The 16,333-nt window shown below is 38.1% G+C and overlaps 2 protein-coding genes across 4 annotated transcripts; one reads left to right on the plus strand and one right to left on the minus strand.

Annotated features, from left to right (window-relative positions):
• Positions 1-2,480: 2,480 nt before the first annotated feature.
• Positions 2,481-6,867, minus strand: LOC148177939 (putative multidrug resistance-associated protein lethal(2)03659). 3 transcript variants are annotated; one of them, XM_088032122.1, is made up of 9 exons: positions 6,775-6,867; positions 6,574-6,718; positions 6,304-6,534; positions 5,823-6,253; positions 5,622-5,778; positions 3,887-5,571; positions 3,609-3,839; positions 2,616-3,565; positions 2,481-2,569 (listed from the first exon to the last, which is right to left on the minus strand). In XM_088032122.1, exons 2-9 carry the CDS (start codon positions 6,663-6,665, stop codon positions 2,519-2,521), a joined length of 3,828 nt encoding a protein of 1,275 aa, XP_087888248.1. In that variant the 5' UTR covers positions 6,666-6,718; positions 6,775-6,867; the 3' UTR covers positions 2,481-2,518. The 3 variants fall into 3 exon arrangements, with proteins under 3 accessions (XP_087888248.1, XP_087888249.1, XP_087888250.1); XM_088032123.1 differs by having other exon boundaries at positions 6,574-6,712; positions 6,762-6,860; XM_088032124.1 differs by having other exon boundaries at positions 6,762-6,860.
• Positions 6,868-10,965: 4,098 nt separating this feature from the next.
• On the plus strand, positions 10,966-16,073 carry LOC148177940 (carboxylic ester hydrolase-like). The gene is made up of 9 exons (XM_088032125.1): positions 10,966-11,090; positions 11,130-11,258; positions 11,654-11,782; positions 11,824-11,971; positions 12,015-12,400; positions 15,087-15,267; positions 15,312-15,484; positions 15,532-15,803; positions 15,847-16,073. The coding sequence occupies exons 1-9, from the start codon at positions 11,043-11,045 to the stop codon at positions 16,034-16,036; spliced, it is 1,656 nt and encodes a 551-aa protein (XP_087888251.1). The 5' UTR covers positions 10,966-11,042; the 3' UTR covers positions 16,037-16,073.
• Positions 16,074-16,333: the final 260 nt, after the last annotated feature.

Here is a 16,333-nt window from a genome sequence, read left to right on the forward strand (position 1 = left end):
CTCTTGAAGAAAAACGAATGGAGACAATTCCTCAAGTGTCTTAATTCAGTTCTTTTAGTTCCGGAGACACAGGCGAGGTTGGTAAAATACGCAAAGTTCGCACTCTTTAAATGGTTTATAGAGTTGATAATTTTGCTTTCTGTGTCTATTTTCTGGTGCTTAGCATCTGGCACTCGTTGGTTTCACCCCTACCGAATCCACAACTTCCAACTAGTTCTTCTATTCACTTTTAACACTCTTCTTTGGTTTATCCTTCATTGTATTCTAACCCAGTACCAAAACCTCGCGGCGAAATTCCCGTTAGCAAACTTGAAGACTGTCTATTTCTTGAAAGATACAGTCGATCTTTTCAACGAGCTCTTCGGATGGCCGATCGCCTTAACAATCTTTTACACTGTTCTCTACTTCCTCAACAACATCGACTTTGTCTTCATTGCTTCCGTGCAAGAGCACGACCAGTTGGTGCTGCGAGTTGCGGCGGATTTGGCGCTAGTTTTGATCACCACTGTAAGTTGGTAGTTTGGTGGCTAAAAAAAATCGTTGTTTTTAGGTTGGTACTTTCATGGTGATTCTGTGGTGCGACTTTATTCAGATGGAAGCTCAGAATATGTTGGATAAATGTAACGTTATGCAGAGACACTGCGACGCCAAAGAGAAAGAAAATTTGAAGAAGTTGGAAAGAGTTCTGAAGAAAAGTTTCCCGAGGTTTTCAGCTGCGCGGTTTTTTGATATTAACAGATCGACGATTTTGGGGGTTTTGAACACGAAAGTCACATTTATTGTGGTTTTGATTCAGTTCCGGATTTTGGCGGAAAGTAACCAAAAAGTGGGTTCGATGTGATCATGGAATATTGATCTATCGATTTTTGTGTTGTTTGTGTATTTATTTGTGTAATAAACAGACACTCAAATTAATTATAAACGTGCAATTGTAACCAACAATGTTTGTCTTTGGTATGAAACTACAGGAAAAAAAAATTTGTTCTAATTCCAGAAATTTCCAGCTTTTTTTATTGATCCCTCAGCGCGTTTATCCAAACAGTAACCACTCATTGTAATTACCACCCTCATGAGTGTCTTTAAAATGCCCGTAGACTCGTCCAACGTTCTCTTCAGCATCGCAAAATTCCTCCTGATAGCCCCACCGCTAAAAACCTCAATCGTATGGGGCCAAAAACTAGCCACTTTCCTCTTCATCCCTTGTAGCATTTTTCTAACTATTCTTTCAGTGCCTGAAATTGATGCTTACTATGAGAACTACGTGAAAACCACACTTTTTGCCCTCGGAGACTTGAACATTTTGGTCTTCTCTTGCTACACGCCTCTCGCTGTTGTCTTTGTCAAGAAAAATCAGTGGCAGCGTCTGGTGAAGAATCTCAACACGTTTCTTTCAGTCCCTGGAGAGCAGTCGAAATGGGGTTGGATTGCAATCGCTAAATGGTTCTTCGAGGTGGTAATTCTCGTCTTGGTTGTGGTGGCTTGGTTTGTGATGGTTCCATCTTACTGGTTTAATCCTTATCGAGTTCGCTACTTCCAGTATCTTCTGTTGTATTCTCACAACACTCTTCTTTGGTTTATCTTGCAGTGCATTTTAACACAGTACCGGAATCTTTCCGCAAATCTTACCACTGACAAAGCCTTAGAGGACTTGTATTTCTTGAAAGACACTGTTGATCTCTTCAACGACATCTTCGGATGGCCCATCATGTTGGCCATCTCGTACACCATCTTGTATTTTCTCAACAACACCGATTTTATCTTCAGAACGTCTCTAAAAGTACCGAGCTACTTAGAACTACGAATTGCAGCAGATTTGACTTTAATTCTCCTGACTACTGTAAGTAGAAGAGTGTCTTAACTCAAAGACATTCGTGTTTGCAGGTTGGTACTTTCATGGTCATTCTGTGGTGCGATTTGGTACTGAAAGAAGCCGAAAGCTTACGGGAGAAATGTCACGTCTTGCAAAGAAACTGCGACTTTAAGGAGTTCGAGAAGTTGGAGAAGTTCAGTCAAGAGTTGGAAAGGAGTTTTCCGAGATTTTTGGCTGCGAGGTTTTTTGATATCGACCGGTCGACGATTTTAAGTGTTTTGAATACTGAGATTACGTTTATTATAGTTTTGATTCAATTCCGCAATTATATTTTCAATGTGTAAAGAAACAACTGTAATTGGTAACTTCTTTGGTTTACCATGAGAAAGTAAGTAAAGCCCATTAAAACTACAGTAGAACCTCTTTGTCGCGACCTTTTTTTACCATGCTTTCAACTTCCAGCACTAACTGTAAATGCTTCGTCATGCAAAAATTTCTCCTCCTTCTGCTGTTATTCTTAACTTCATTAACTTACCAGAAGAGCCAAAGTTTTGGTTTGTAATGTTCAAATTGCCGCAACGAGGCACTGCCTCGATTGCCTCAGCTGGGAAAATTTTAAGAGACAGGCAAAAACGCGTTCTTCTAGGAAATGTAAAAAAGAACAAAAAAAGCCGTTGTTAACTTCTTTATTTTACCACAACTCCAAAGTTACAGCTCACTAATCTCCAGGGTGCTTTTCTTGGTCTCATCATCCCCCATCTAAAAGAAATTACAGTGGAACCTTTTTACTACGACCGCTTCTTACCATGTTTGCAACCCTTATCAACTCCTTCATCATTTTATCTCCATTTCTTTTGACCAAATTGTAGAACACCCCATTGGTGTCCCTCAACAGCTCCATGGGACTCCCAAACTCCGCAACTTTACCATTTTCCATCACCAAGATCTTATCCGAGTCGATGACAGTATGAAGCCGATGGGCGATGGTCAAAACAGTACAATCTCCAAACTTCTTCTTGATGGTACTCTGGATGAGCTCGTCCGTCTTCATATCAACACTCGCTGTCGCCTCATCCAAAACAACTATCTTCGTTTTCCTCAACATCGCTCTGACAAGACACAATAATTGTCGCTCTCCGACACTGAGATTCGCTCCTTTCTCCGTGATGGTACTATCAACTCCTGAGGGAAGATTCGACACCATGCGACGGAGTCCCATGTCATCCAGAGTTTTCCAAAGAAGCTCGTCGGTGACTTCGTCGAACGGATCTAAGTTCTTTCTTAGAGTCCCGAGAAAAAGAACAGGGTCCTGAGGGATAATCGAGATTTTGGAACGAAGAGTTGACAGAGGTACTGAATGGGTGTCAACACCGTCGATGAAGACGCGTCCTTCAAACGGGAAGAGGTGGTAGAGTGTGGAAAGAAGCGAAGTTTTCCCAGCTCCGGTCCTCCCAACTATCCCGACTTTTTCTCCAGCTTGGATTCGGAAGGAGACGTTCTGGAGGACGTGGGGTTTGAGCGGGGAGTACCGAAGAGAAACGTCGCGGTACTCCAAGTCACCATGCGACGGCCATGAAGGTGGTGGAGGAGTTTTATTCAAATCGTCTTCTCCAGGGAGTTCGGCGTATTCAACCAAACGCTCCACGGAGGTCATGTGGGCGTCCAACTCCCCAAGAGTCTTCATTCCGTGTTGGACCAAACCCATTAAGTTGATGGAGAGGGAGATGGCCAACCCCACGTTACCACCAAAAGTGTCTAAAGAAACGTCACAAATGAAGCACGCGAATTGGTAACTTACCAGAACCAAGAAGAAAGAAGCTGAAGGTGACCAACCCGCAGTAGATGGCGCAGGTGAAGTCAGTCCAAAAGGCGAAGGTGTTGAACATCGCGACGTAGTTATAAGACGCTGAGATGTGGAGGTCTTGGTAAGAGTCAAACTCCTCCATAAGCTTTTTCTGGGAGTCAAAAGCCCGGATTGTTGAAAGACCTTGCAGAGACGCCGACAGGTGCGAAAGGACGCTGCTTCGTGCTAAAACCACCAACTAATAACTGGTTAATTCCTCGACTTCTACTCACTGATCCCTTCAGTTCTTTTATTGTTGCGATTCGTGGGTTTGTAAATAACACTGTACAGAAAAATGACCAAAACCAGAGCAACTGTTGGTACCACCATCCAGTAGTTCATCGCGATGATGGTCACCATGATCCCGAAGATTGTTAAGAACCCAGTTATCCCATTGGTGAGGGTCATGGGCAGAATCTCATCCACCGTCCCCGTGTCTTTAGAAAACCGGTTGAGAATCCTCCCCGAAGAGTGGTTATTAAAGAACGTCATACTCCCATGGAGGACCTTGTTGAACATGTTGTCGTACAACGTCTTCGTGGCTTTAACACAGTACGAACTGAAAATCATCGACGCGAAGTGGTTGGTGACCATCATCACCACGATGGTACCGATGTAGATGTACAAACAGTTCGCGGAGAAGAAGGTCTCGAAGTCGAGCCCCAGGTTATAGTCCTTCTGTTCGAAATTCACCCAGAACGCCACGTAGAAGTCGGCGTAGCTCCCAATAACCTGCGCGATGAAAAACAAGAAGAGCACCAAAACAGTGAGCGGCCACCCTCCAGCAGCTCGACAATAACTCTTGTAAATCTTCCGGGTGTTGGAAGTGGTACTCCTGTGTTCTTTCTCTTCGTCTTGGAGCTCATCAGTGGACGCCACCGCAAGCAACGGAATCACCTTGTGCTCTTCGTCGAAGTTCGCAATCCCCTCGAAATCCGGCGTTTCCGCAAGACTCCCGAACTCGCTGAAGTAGATCTTGTCGACGTTCCGCAGGTACTGGAATTGGTGAGTGACCAACACAACGCACTTCTCCGCCAAGTGGTTTAAAATACACGCTTCGAAGATGTTGCGCGCCACCGCGGCGTCCACAGCTGAGAGAGGATCGTCCAGGAGGTAGATATCAGCGTCGCGGTAGATCGCTCTAGCTAAGTTAAGACGCGCTTTTTGGCCTCCGCTCAGCATGACTCCTTTCTCTCCCACTAGAGTCTGGTCACCGAAGGGGAGGTGGTTCAAATCGTACCGCAAACAACACATCTCGATGACCTTCTGGTACTTAACCTCGTCGAAGACGTCGCCGAAAAGGATGTTTTGTTTGATACTCCCGTTGAACAGCCACGGGTCTTGGGAGGAGTAAGAGATCGTACCACCCACGTCTATGGTGCCGCTCTCCACTTCAACTTCCCGGAGGATTGTCTGGAGGAGGGTTGTTTTCCCGCTCCCGGAGGCTCCGATCACCACAACGAGTTCCCCAGGTTGCGCGTTGAAACTTACTCTTTTGAGTGCGGTGGTGTTGTGCCACCCCACGGTGACGTTCTCCATGATAATCCCCGGGAGCTTCGCTCTGAAGGCGTCGCTTGGTCTAAAGACAAACCCGCCTGTTTTAACACCGCGCTCTAGAAGCATGTTCCCCAGGTGGTTGGGTTTCTTGTGGTCATGGAGGAGAAACTCCTGAATGCGCTTGATGGACGCGCGCGTCTCCGCGACGTAGATCACCGCCATGGGGAGGTGCAACACTACGACGGTGGTAATGTTCTGGAAGAAACACGAAATGGAGAAGATGTGCTGGGGGTTAAGAGAAAGACCGGTGAGGACGGTGCTCAACACAGCCAAAAACAAGCAGATGCGAGTGATGTACAACTTGAAGGTGTTGTTCATGAGGCGGAGCTTGGTGGAGAGCGCCACTTCTTTGATTTCCAATCTAAAAGAAGTCAGTTAAGTTAGTTCTTCGTGGTGGAGAGGAAGAGTTACGTCCGCGCAGCGTTGACAAGCTCAGAGAACGCTTTTTCCCACGAGTACATCTTGATGGTCTGGATCCCGCTGATGATGTCGTCCATGAGCCGGATGCGGTAGTCGGTCCGGTGGGCGGTGCGGAGGCGGCATTGCGCGAACTTCCTCGCCATGTAAACTACCATGGTACCATCAAAAAGAAGTACCTCTAGGTATACTCACTTTGTACCATCAAGCAGAGGAAGAGCACAGTGACTCCAGAGAGGGCAGTGTGTCCGAACTTCAAGTCCAGGTAGACGGACCCCACGATGAGACCTAGAGGACCCATCCAGATGACGTGCGCGCTCGCAAAAGCGAACTCAAAACGAAAAACATCAATAGAAGACAAGTTGATGATTTGACCAACGGTAACCTTCTGGAAACTGTCTTTCTTCAGCGACAAGCACTTGCGGTAGATCAAGGAAGAGCACGCAGCTCGTGTCTTAATCCCCAGTATCGCCTGCTGGAAGTTAAACCAGTTGATGGCGATGACCCGAAGCACGAAGAGAAGAACAAGAATGAGGGCGTCCACGTAAGCGCGCTCTTTCTTCATTTCCGTCTCTTCAGGAGTGTAGAAAGCCAAGAGATTGTTAAAGAACCACGGCTGCAAGATCCTGGAAGGAAACAAAACAGTTATGTTGAAAGTCCATGGAGGAACACCCACCCAGAGAGGACTTCCACCGGAAAATAGAAGAGACCAACAATCAGGAATTTCCTCCAAACTAACCGGAGCGCAGCTCGAGTAAGAGAGGGTTTCTTCCGTGTTAGTTCTTCATTCCACAGCTCCTCCAGTTTGTCCCCGAGGTCTTTCGAGTTGTGGTCTTTCAACGGGGCGAAGAGGTCATCCTCGGTGAGCTCGTTTCGCCATCCGTGGAATAAAATCGGCAGCTGCCAACTGCCACATTTGTTAAAAATCCCAGTTTTGTTGACTTACCAGAAGGGGATGAAAGACCAGAATTTCGACGTTTCTTCAGGATGGACTTTGAGTTTTTCTTTTGTGATTTTGGTCCGTTCTTTGTCTTCCATGGTTTGGCTGGACTGTGGTCAAAATATGTTTTTGCGAAAAATTTTACCTTGGGCTAAGGTCAGTGATTCATAAATTAAGATAACCAAATTAGTTACCATGCAAAATTACCAAAAAAAATCGTTTCTATTGGGGAAATTTGGTACCGTTTTCCTCAACTCTGTACGAATTGGTACGATATCGTGCAAAAATGTTGTTTCTCTGACGATAAAACTATAATTTTGCTTCGTTTAGGCACTCTAGAATGAAGGACGTTGGGCAAATTAAAAGTGATAAGAGCTTGGTGTTATCTAGTTATTTTTTGTTTATAGTTGGTTGGTGAAGGAACTCTAATGTTGGTCACTGATTTTGAGTGCCAAGGGCAAGGAAGAAAGAAGTCAAATCGTTCTGATGAGGACTGAAATTAAATGAAAACGAAGAAACAAACGTTAAGATAACGGAAAAGATTCAAAATTTTAAAGAAAGGCGAAGAAAAGTGAAAAATTTCTAAAATCTGTTTTGGGCTCTCCGAGAGAACAGAGCTGCCAACATAAAAAAATTTGACCAAAGTTTTGTTGACGTTTTAGAAATTCGTCTATTAAATTATTTTTTGTGTCTTTTGAATGCTTTGCTTTTATTGCAAATTTTGAAGATTTAAAGAAAATAGTAAATTCGGTTACTTTAAATGCTACAGTAACGAAATTTGCCATGGTTACTACTTTTATTACACTTTATAATCGTGCTGAATTACAAACTTTTAGGGTAAAAGAGAGACTTTCTAGAAATTTATATTTAAAGATCCGCCCTTTTCTCATAACAAAATGAAGAAGGTGATTGAAATCGGGTTAACACCAAAAAAAGAATTCGTGCGATTGGCTGGCATTCTCTTTATCAAAGAAGTTTTTATAGCAAAAAACGCACCCAAGCAACCAATTTCAATGTAACTTATCACCTTATCAATCATTCATTGGCTGGATGTCCAATACTGTTGTTTATTGGATCAATTTCTTAGCTAATTATGCATAAAAAAGTTCATTCTTGCAAAATTTCTACAATTTGAATCTTTTGCTCTACAATTTTGAAATTCGGTATAGTTAATAAACTATTTAAAAATAGTAATCTCTCCAAATTTTATAGTTGTAACACTAAAATTACCAAAATTACGAATTTTAGCCCAAAATGTCGTCAATTTTTGCTTGTTCTTAAAAATTAAAATTTCTAAAATTTTGGTCTTTTGCTCTACAATTTTGCAAATTAGTGGAGTTAATAAACTGTTTTAAAAAAGTAACCTCCCTAAATTTCGTAGTTGTAGCACTAAAATTACCAAAATTACGAATTTTAGTCCAAGATGTCGTAAATTTTTGCTTGTACTTAAAAATAAATATTTCTAAAATTTGAGTCTTTTGCTCAACGATTTTGAAATTTGGTGGAGTTAATAAACTATTTGATATAAGTAACTTCCCCAAATTTTATAGTTGTAGCACTAAAATTACCAAAATTACGAATTTTAACCCAAAATGAAGTTAATTTTTGCTTGTTCTTAAAAATGAAAATTTCTAAAATTTGAGTCTTTTGCTCTACAATTTTGCAAATTGGTGGAGTTAATAAACTATTTTAAAAAAGTAACCTCCCCAAATTTCATAGTTGTAGCACTAAAATTACAAAAATTACGAATTTTAGCTAGAGATTTCGTCAATTTTGCTTGTTCTTAAAAACAAAAAAATTCTAAAATTTTAGTCTTTTGCTCTACAATTTTGCAAATTAGTGGAGTTAATAAACTATTCAAAGCAAGTAACATCTCTAAATTTCGTAGTTGCAGACTAAAATTACCGAAATTACGAATTTTAGCCCAAGATGTCGTCAATTTTTGCTTGTACTTAAAAATAAAAATTTCTAAAATTTGAGTCTTTCGCTCAACAATTTTGAAATTTGGTGGAGTTAATAAACTATTTGATATAAGTAACTTCCCCAAATTTTATAGTTGTAGCACTAAAATTACCAAAAATACGAATTTTAGCTTAGAAGTCGTCAAATTTTGCTTGTTCTCAAAAATAAAAATTTCTAAAATTTGAGTCTTTTGCTCTACAATTTTGCAAATTGGTGGAGTTAATAAACTGTTTTAGAAAAGTAACTTTCCCAAATTTCATAGTTGTAGCACTAACATTACCAAAATTACGAATTTTAGCTAGAGATTTCGTCAATTTTGCTTGTTCTTAAAAACAAAAAATTGTAAAATTTTAGCCTTTTGCTCTATAATTTTGCAAATTAGTGGAGTTAATAAACTATTTAAAACAAGTAACATCTCTAAATTTCGTAGTTGTAGCACTAAAATTACCAAAATTACGAATTTTAGCTTAAGAAGTCGGCAATTTTTTTTGCTTTGTTTAGAAAGTAAAAATTTTTAAAATTTGAGTTTTTTGCTCTACAATTTTGCAAATTGATGGAGTTAATAAACTGTTTGATATAAGTAACTTCCCCAAATTTCATAGTGGTAGCACTAAAATTACCAAAATTACGAATTTTAGCTAGAGATTTCGTCAATTTTTGCTTGTACTTAAAAATAAAAATTTCTAAAATTTGAATCTTTTGCTCTACAATTTTGCAAATTGGTGGAGTTAATAAACTATTCAAAACAAGTAACTTTCCCAAATTTTGTAGTTGTAGCACTAAAATTACCAAAATTACGAATTTTAACCCAAAATGAAGTTAATTTTTGCTTGTTCTTAAAAATGAAAATTTCTAATATTTGAGTCTTTTGCTCTACAATTTTGCAAATTGGTGGAGTTAATAAACTATTTTAAAAAAGTAACCTCCCCAAATTTCATAGTTGTAGCACTAAAATTACCAAAATTACGAATTTTAGCTAGAGATTTCGTCAATTTTGCTTGTTCTTAAAAACAAAAAAATTCTAAAATTTTAGTCTTTTGCTCTACAATTTTGCAAATGAGTGGAGTTAATAAACTATTCAAAACAAGTAACATCTCTAAATTTCGTGGTTGTAGCACTAAAATTACCAAAATTACGAATTTTAGCTAGAGATTTCGTCAATTTTGCTTGTTCTTAAAAGCAAAAAATTCTAAAATTTTAGCCTTTTGCTCTATAATTTTGCAAATTAGTGGAGTTAATAAACTGTTTTAAAAAAGTAACCTCCCCAAATTTCATAGTTGTTGCAGTAAAATTACCAAAATTACGAATTTTAGCTAGAGATTTCGTCAATTTTTGCTTGTTCTTAAAAACAAAAAATTCAAAAATTTGAGTCTTTTGCTCTACAATTTTGCAAGTTGGTGAAGTTAATAAACTATTCAAAACAAGTAACTTCCCTAAATTTAATAAACTGTTTGATATAAGTAACTTCCCCAAATTTTATAGTGGTAGCACTAAAATTACCAAAAATAAGAATTTTACCTTAAGAAGTCGGCATTTTTTTTGCTTGGTTTAGAAAGTGAAAATTTGAGTTTTTTGCTCTACAATTTTGAAACTCCTTCTGAAATATCCAAACAATTCCTGAAACTAGAGGAAGTACCATCTCATATAGCCTCAAGCTTCCGGTGTTAAAAAAGTAGTTTTCTTTATCGGAATTTTAGCTGTGTAAACTTGATAAGACTAAGCTCGTTTTATGATAATAATATGTTCTTTCGTACATATAAGTACTCTACAATGATGGTACTTTATTTTATCCATTAAATTTTATCCATCAAAGAAATTAAGCTTCATTTTTTATTTTTGGTGAATGTATACCAAACTGTAAGGGGTGTGTCGTCTGGAAGCCGACTTTGTAACGGGGGGGATGTAAGATATGGGTACCCCGTACACCAAAACCACCTAATAGACATAATGTGAGGTCAATGAAATCGATGAACTGTCGTACGATCAGACGATGCAATTCAGCAATAGGAAATGCAACGTCCTGATTTGAGGGGGTTCATCGGCTCCTTGACCAGTGGAACTTTGGAAGGGAGTGAGTGGGTCGATGGTTGGTGTTGAAGGTGGTTGTTGGTGTCGGGGGTGCCCAGAAGGCTGCGGGCCAGATCGGCACAAGAATACCCCTCAATAATGTAAGTAGGCTAAGAGTAGAATAAACTAGTAAACGAAACTAAGCGTCTGAATATATACCCCACTCCCTGATCTTACAATCAGAACAGTTTTGCGATGAGTCCGACAATAGCAGTGCCATAACTAGAATTCCAGAGCACAAAATATCTCTAAATTATTATAATTACGTGTCGGTTGTTAATACTAAGTTATTACCAACAAGGTTACCACAGTACCACCGCGTAACAAAACATGTAATCATGATAACATAATATAACACTTCAGTACTTTTATACAATTACTACAGTTAAGTACCTCTTATTTTATCTTATCTGCGAGTGGTACCAAATTATTTTTTAATCTTCGAAATGAGTCGCTACATTGTGCTGCTGGTACTTTTACCAACTGCGCTTTTGGTAAGTGAAAAATTAGTTTTTTGGTAATGATTGTCGTAGGATCCCATCGTGGAACTTCCATCTGGTAAAATCCTGGGCCGCGAAGCTACGACTTATGCGAAGACGAAGTACTACTCGTTCCAAAATGTTCCATATGCTGCACCTCCAGTTGGAGATTTGAGATTCAAGGTTGTACAGTTAGCTGCGGTTCTTTGACCGATATCTCGCTTATTTATTAAACACGATTAAAGTATTGGTACTCATTTTACGCAGAATTTCACGTGGAATCCAAAAACGTGAAATTTGTTAAGATCGGCCCACAAATAACTGAGTTATGAGCGATCAAAGTTTAGGATATTGGAATCACTCCAAAAAAAACTTCTTGAAATCACTTTTTGACCAATGCCTCGTTTATTTGTGTAGCAAATTCAAGTTATTTTTGCTTATTTGACGCAGAATTTCACGCTGAATCTAAAACCGTCTTCATTTTTTTCGTACGTCAACAAATAACGAAGTTATGGCGAATCCAAATCTTGGATAGACAGAAATCAAAAATTTTAATAAACATTGATTGACTCTTCCAGGTGCCGCAACCGCCCCCAAAATGGGACGGCGTCCTCAACGCCACCAAGCTCCGCGTCACATGTTTCCAAATTCCAACAAAGAAGACGGACTCTGAGGATTGTCTCATCCTCAACGTGTACACCCCTCGGGTGAGTCCTCCACTTCTTTGAGTGGTACTACCTCTTAACAGCTTCCAGGAGATGAAGAGTTGCTACCAGTAATGTTATTCATCCATGGAGGAGCGTTCAAGAAAGGCTCCAGTAAACTAGCACCACCTGATCTCTTCGTAGATCATGGAGTGGTACTTGTGGCGATAAACTACAGACTTGGAGCTTTTGGTAATTGAACAGATTTTTAACACCGGTACTATTAAGTTTGTAGGATTTCTCTCAACGCAAGACGAGGTAATTCCTGGCAATAACGGGCTCAAGGACCAACTCCTGGCGATGCAGTGGACGAGCGATAACATCAAACTCTTCGGTGGCGACCCTGAGAAAGTTATAATTTTCGGGCAAAGCGCAGGAGCGGCCTCTGTTGGTTTCCAGACGCTGAAACAATCTTCTGAGGGGTTGTTCAGGGGCGCCATCCTCGAGAGTGGGTCTTTTCTGTGTCCTTGGGCCATCCAAAGAGACGCCAGAAGTATTGCTTTTGGTATTGGTACCACTCTTGATGGTGGTACTAGAAGCGACTCTAAGACTCTTCTGGAGTTCTTGAGCGGCGTGGACGCTAGTGAACTTAACGCCGCCGCCACCAGCTACGCCAAGGAGGTGAGATAGTCAACTTTGACCTCTTTCTTCACTATTAACTGTGTCAATTCTCAAAAAAAATCGACAAAAATTACAAAGTTTATAAATTTTGATGTCTCAGAACAACGAAAAATTTTCAAAGTGTTTCATAAAGTGGTATAATTTTGCTGATTTGTAAGCTAGAAACATGAAATTTGAAGAGATTGTTACTCTAGACTAGTCTATTAACTGTGCAATTCTCAAAAAAAATCAGCAAAAATTACATAATTTATAAAAAAAATATTTCTCAGAAGAATCAAAAATCTTCAAAATTTTACATAAAGTTGTATAATTTTGGTAATTTGTAAGCTAGAGAGATGAAATTTGAAGAGATTATTACTCTTGGCTAGCCTATTAACTGTGCCAATTCTCTAAAAAAAATCGCCAAAAAAACGGAATTTTTATAATTTTTATTCTTCAGATGAACCGAAAATTTCCAGAATTTTACATAAAGTCGTATAATTTTGGTAATTTGTAAGCTAGAAACGTAAAATTTGAAGAACCTACTTTTCTTGGCTAGTCTATTAAGTCTGCCAATTCTCAAAAAAATTCGACCAAAATTACGAAATTTATAAAAAAAATATTTTTCAGAAGAAGCAAAAATATTCAAAATTTTACATAAGTTGTGTAATTTTGGTAATTTGTAAGCTAGAGAGATGAAATTCGAAGAGATTATAACTCTTGGCTAGCCTATTAACTGTGCCAATTCTCAAAAAAAAATCGCCAAAAAAACGGAATTTTTATAATTTTTATTTTTCAGATGAACCGAAAATTTCCAGAATTTTACATAAAGTCGTATAATTTTGGTAATTTGTAAGCTAGAAACATAAAATTTGAAGAACCTACTTTTCTTGGCTAGTCTATTAACTCTGCCAATTCTCAAAAAAATTCGACCAAAATTACGAAATTTATAAAAAAAATATTTTTCAGAAGAAGCAAAAATATTCAAAATTTTACATATAGTTGTGTAATTTTGGTAATTTGTAAGCTAGAGAGATGAAATTCGAAGAGATTATAACTCTTGGCTAGCCTATTAACTGTGCCAATTCTCAAAAAAAAATCGCCAAAAAAACGGAATTTTTATAATTTTTATTTTTCAGATGAACCGAAAATTTCCAGAATTTTACATAAAGTCGTATAATTTTGGTAATTTGTAAGCTAGAAACATAAAATTTGAAGAACCTACTTTTCTTGGCTAGTCTATTAACTCTGCCAATTCTCAAAAAAATTCGACCAAAATTACGAAATTTATAAAAAAAATATTTTTCAGAAGAAGCAAAAATATTCAAAATTTTACATATAGTTGTGTAATTTTGGTAATTTGTAAGCTAGAGAGATGAAATTCGAAGAGATTATAACTCTTGGCTAGCCTATTAACTGTGCCAATTCTAAAAAAAAAATCGCCAAAAAAACGGAATTTTGATAATTTTTATTCTTCAGATGAACCGAAAATTTCCAGAATTTTACATAAAGTCGTATAATTTTGGTAATTTGTAAGCTAGAAACATAAAATTTGAAGAACCTACTTTTCTTGGCTAGTCTATTAAGTCTGCCAATTCTCAAAAAAATTCGACCAAAATTACGAAATTTATAAAAAAAATATTTTTCAGAAGAAGCAAAAATATTCAAAATTTTACATATAGTTGTGTAATTTTGGTAATTTGTAAGCTAGAGAGATGAAATTCGAAGAGATTATAACTCTTGGCTAGCCTATTAACTGTGCCAATTCTCAAAAAAAAATCGCCAAAAAAACGGAATTTTGATAATTTTTATTCTTCAGATGAACCGAAAATTTCCAGAATTTTACATAAAGTCGTATAATTTTGGTAATTTGTAAGCTAGAAACATATAATTTGAAGAACCTACTTTTATTGGCTAGTCTATTAAGTCTGCCAATTCTCAAAAAAATTCGACCAAAATTACGAAATTTATAAAAAAAATATTTTTCAGAAGAAGCAAAAATATTCAAAATTTTACATAAGTTGTGTAATTTTGGTAATTTGTAAGCTAGAGAGATGAAATTCGAAGAGATTATAACTCTTGGCTAGCCTATTAACTGTGCCAATTCTCAAAAAAAAATCTCCAAAAAAACAGAATTTTGATAATTGTCGTATTGATAATGTCGTATAATTTTGTTAATTTCTATGATAGAAACATGAAATTTGTTAACTCTTGGTTGTTTAGAAACAGGTTTTTATCCACAAGCATTCAAGGTTGCATTAGTCCGACCCTTACCAAAAATTATAGAAAAACTTATCAATAAACAAATGTATGAATACGTCACTTCAGAAAATATCATTTTTAGCGCGACAGAAACGAAATTTATGCATGTTGTTTCTTTTGTTTGTTTTAGCAATATCACTAATTTGCAAAAATTTAGATCAAAAATCCGAATTTTTAGAAATTTTCGTTTTAAGATCAAAAAAATGCCACCATTTTTTTTTAAGATCCTGTAATTTCTTTATTTTTTATTTGTTAATTTTTATTATTATTATTTTTATTTGTTTTTTTTTTAGTTGAAAATTAGTTACTTTAGAGGTTAAGTAGAATAGCAACCTGCTAGATCTTTGCATCTTATATTTCTCTTTTTGTTTTCTGTATCCATTTTATTTTTAATAAAACCCTATTATTATTATTATTATTATTATTATTCTCAAGAGGGTTGCAGATTGGGCACCCGTGGGACTTCGACGTTTCCCAAGGAAACACCTTCGCCCCGGTCATCGAAGTGAAGAATCCCGACGCCTTCATCACGAAGAAGATGTTCGGGTTGCTCCAGGCCAAAAATGTGTTAAAAGTTCCGACAATCTTCGGCATCAACTCCGAAGAGAGTCTCCTTTTCAATAAAAGTACCGGAGTTTGATTACTTCCCCGACTAAACTTCTTCTTGTAGATTCAACAGTTCTCCAGGACATCCTCACAACCTTCGACGACGACTTAGACCTCATTGTCAACGACGACATGATGATCACCGACCCTGAAAAACACTCGAAGATGGCCACCGCGATCAGAGACATCTACACCGATGGAAACACCTTTGGGACGAACCTGGGGGCCTTCATCAGAGTGAGTACTCTTCTTCAACCTCCTGGTTACCTCACGTTCTTTGCAAGTACTCCACGGACACGTCTTTTGTTCGTCCCATGGTAAAACACGCCGAGATCTACTCTGAAGTCGCTCCAACATTCTTCTACGAGTTGTCGTACGATGGGAAACTCGGAGGTCTGGATGTCCATTACGACGGCGCCGAAGACGTCGGTCACAGCGAGCAGCAGTACTACATGTTCTGCAGCGGGGATGAGTGCGCTTTTGAAGATGTCCCTGAGGGTGATCGGTTGACGTCGAAACGTGTTATTGAGATGTGGACGAATTTCGCGAAGTTTTTGTAAGGTTGAGGTGGTTTTGGGTTCGTTTTTATGGTGTTTTAGGGTTCCGACTCCTGAGACTTCGGAGGTGGTGGAGGTGATTTGGCCGCGCGTTTCGGTGGCTGCTGGTGACTTCTTGTATCTTAACATCAACGAGACGTTGGAGGTGAAGAATCACCCGAAGAAGGAGGTGGTGGAGAAGTGGAAGGAGTTGTATGAGAGCTTGGGATACGACGATTTCGACACTTATTAAATTTAATGCTACTAAAATAATAAATAAATAATATTAATTAATAAAGTGGACAGAATAATAAATTATAAACTTATTAATGGCAAAACTCTGCGGCTGATATCTTGTTTATTTTTGGGCCAAATTTGCGTTATTTAGGCTCATTTTACGCAGAATTTCGCGCAAAATTCAAAAAGCTAAGATTCGTTAAAATTAGTTTACAAATAACTAAGTTATGAATTATCAAAATTTTGGATATTAAATTTTGAGTTGAAAAATATTCAAAGTTCAATTTCTCCGAAACTACGAAAGATTTTGAGA

This window comes from Gnatocerus cornutus, chromosome 3 (genome assembly GCF_029298725.1).
Source record: "Gnatocerus cornutus isolate USDA-ARS CGAHR chromosome 3, icGnaCorn1.1, whole genome shotgun sequence".
Classification (NCBI taxonomy): Eukaryota; Metazoa; Arthropoda; class Insecta; order Coleoptera; family Tenebrionidae; genus Gnatocerus; species Gnatocerus cornutus.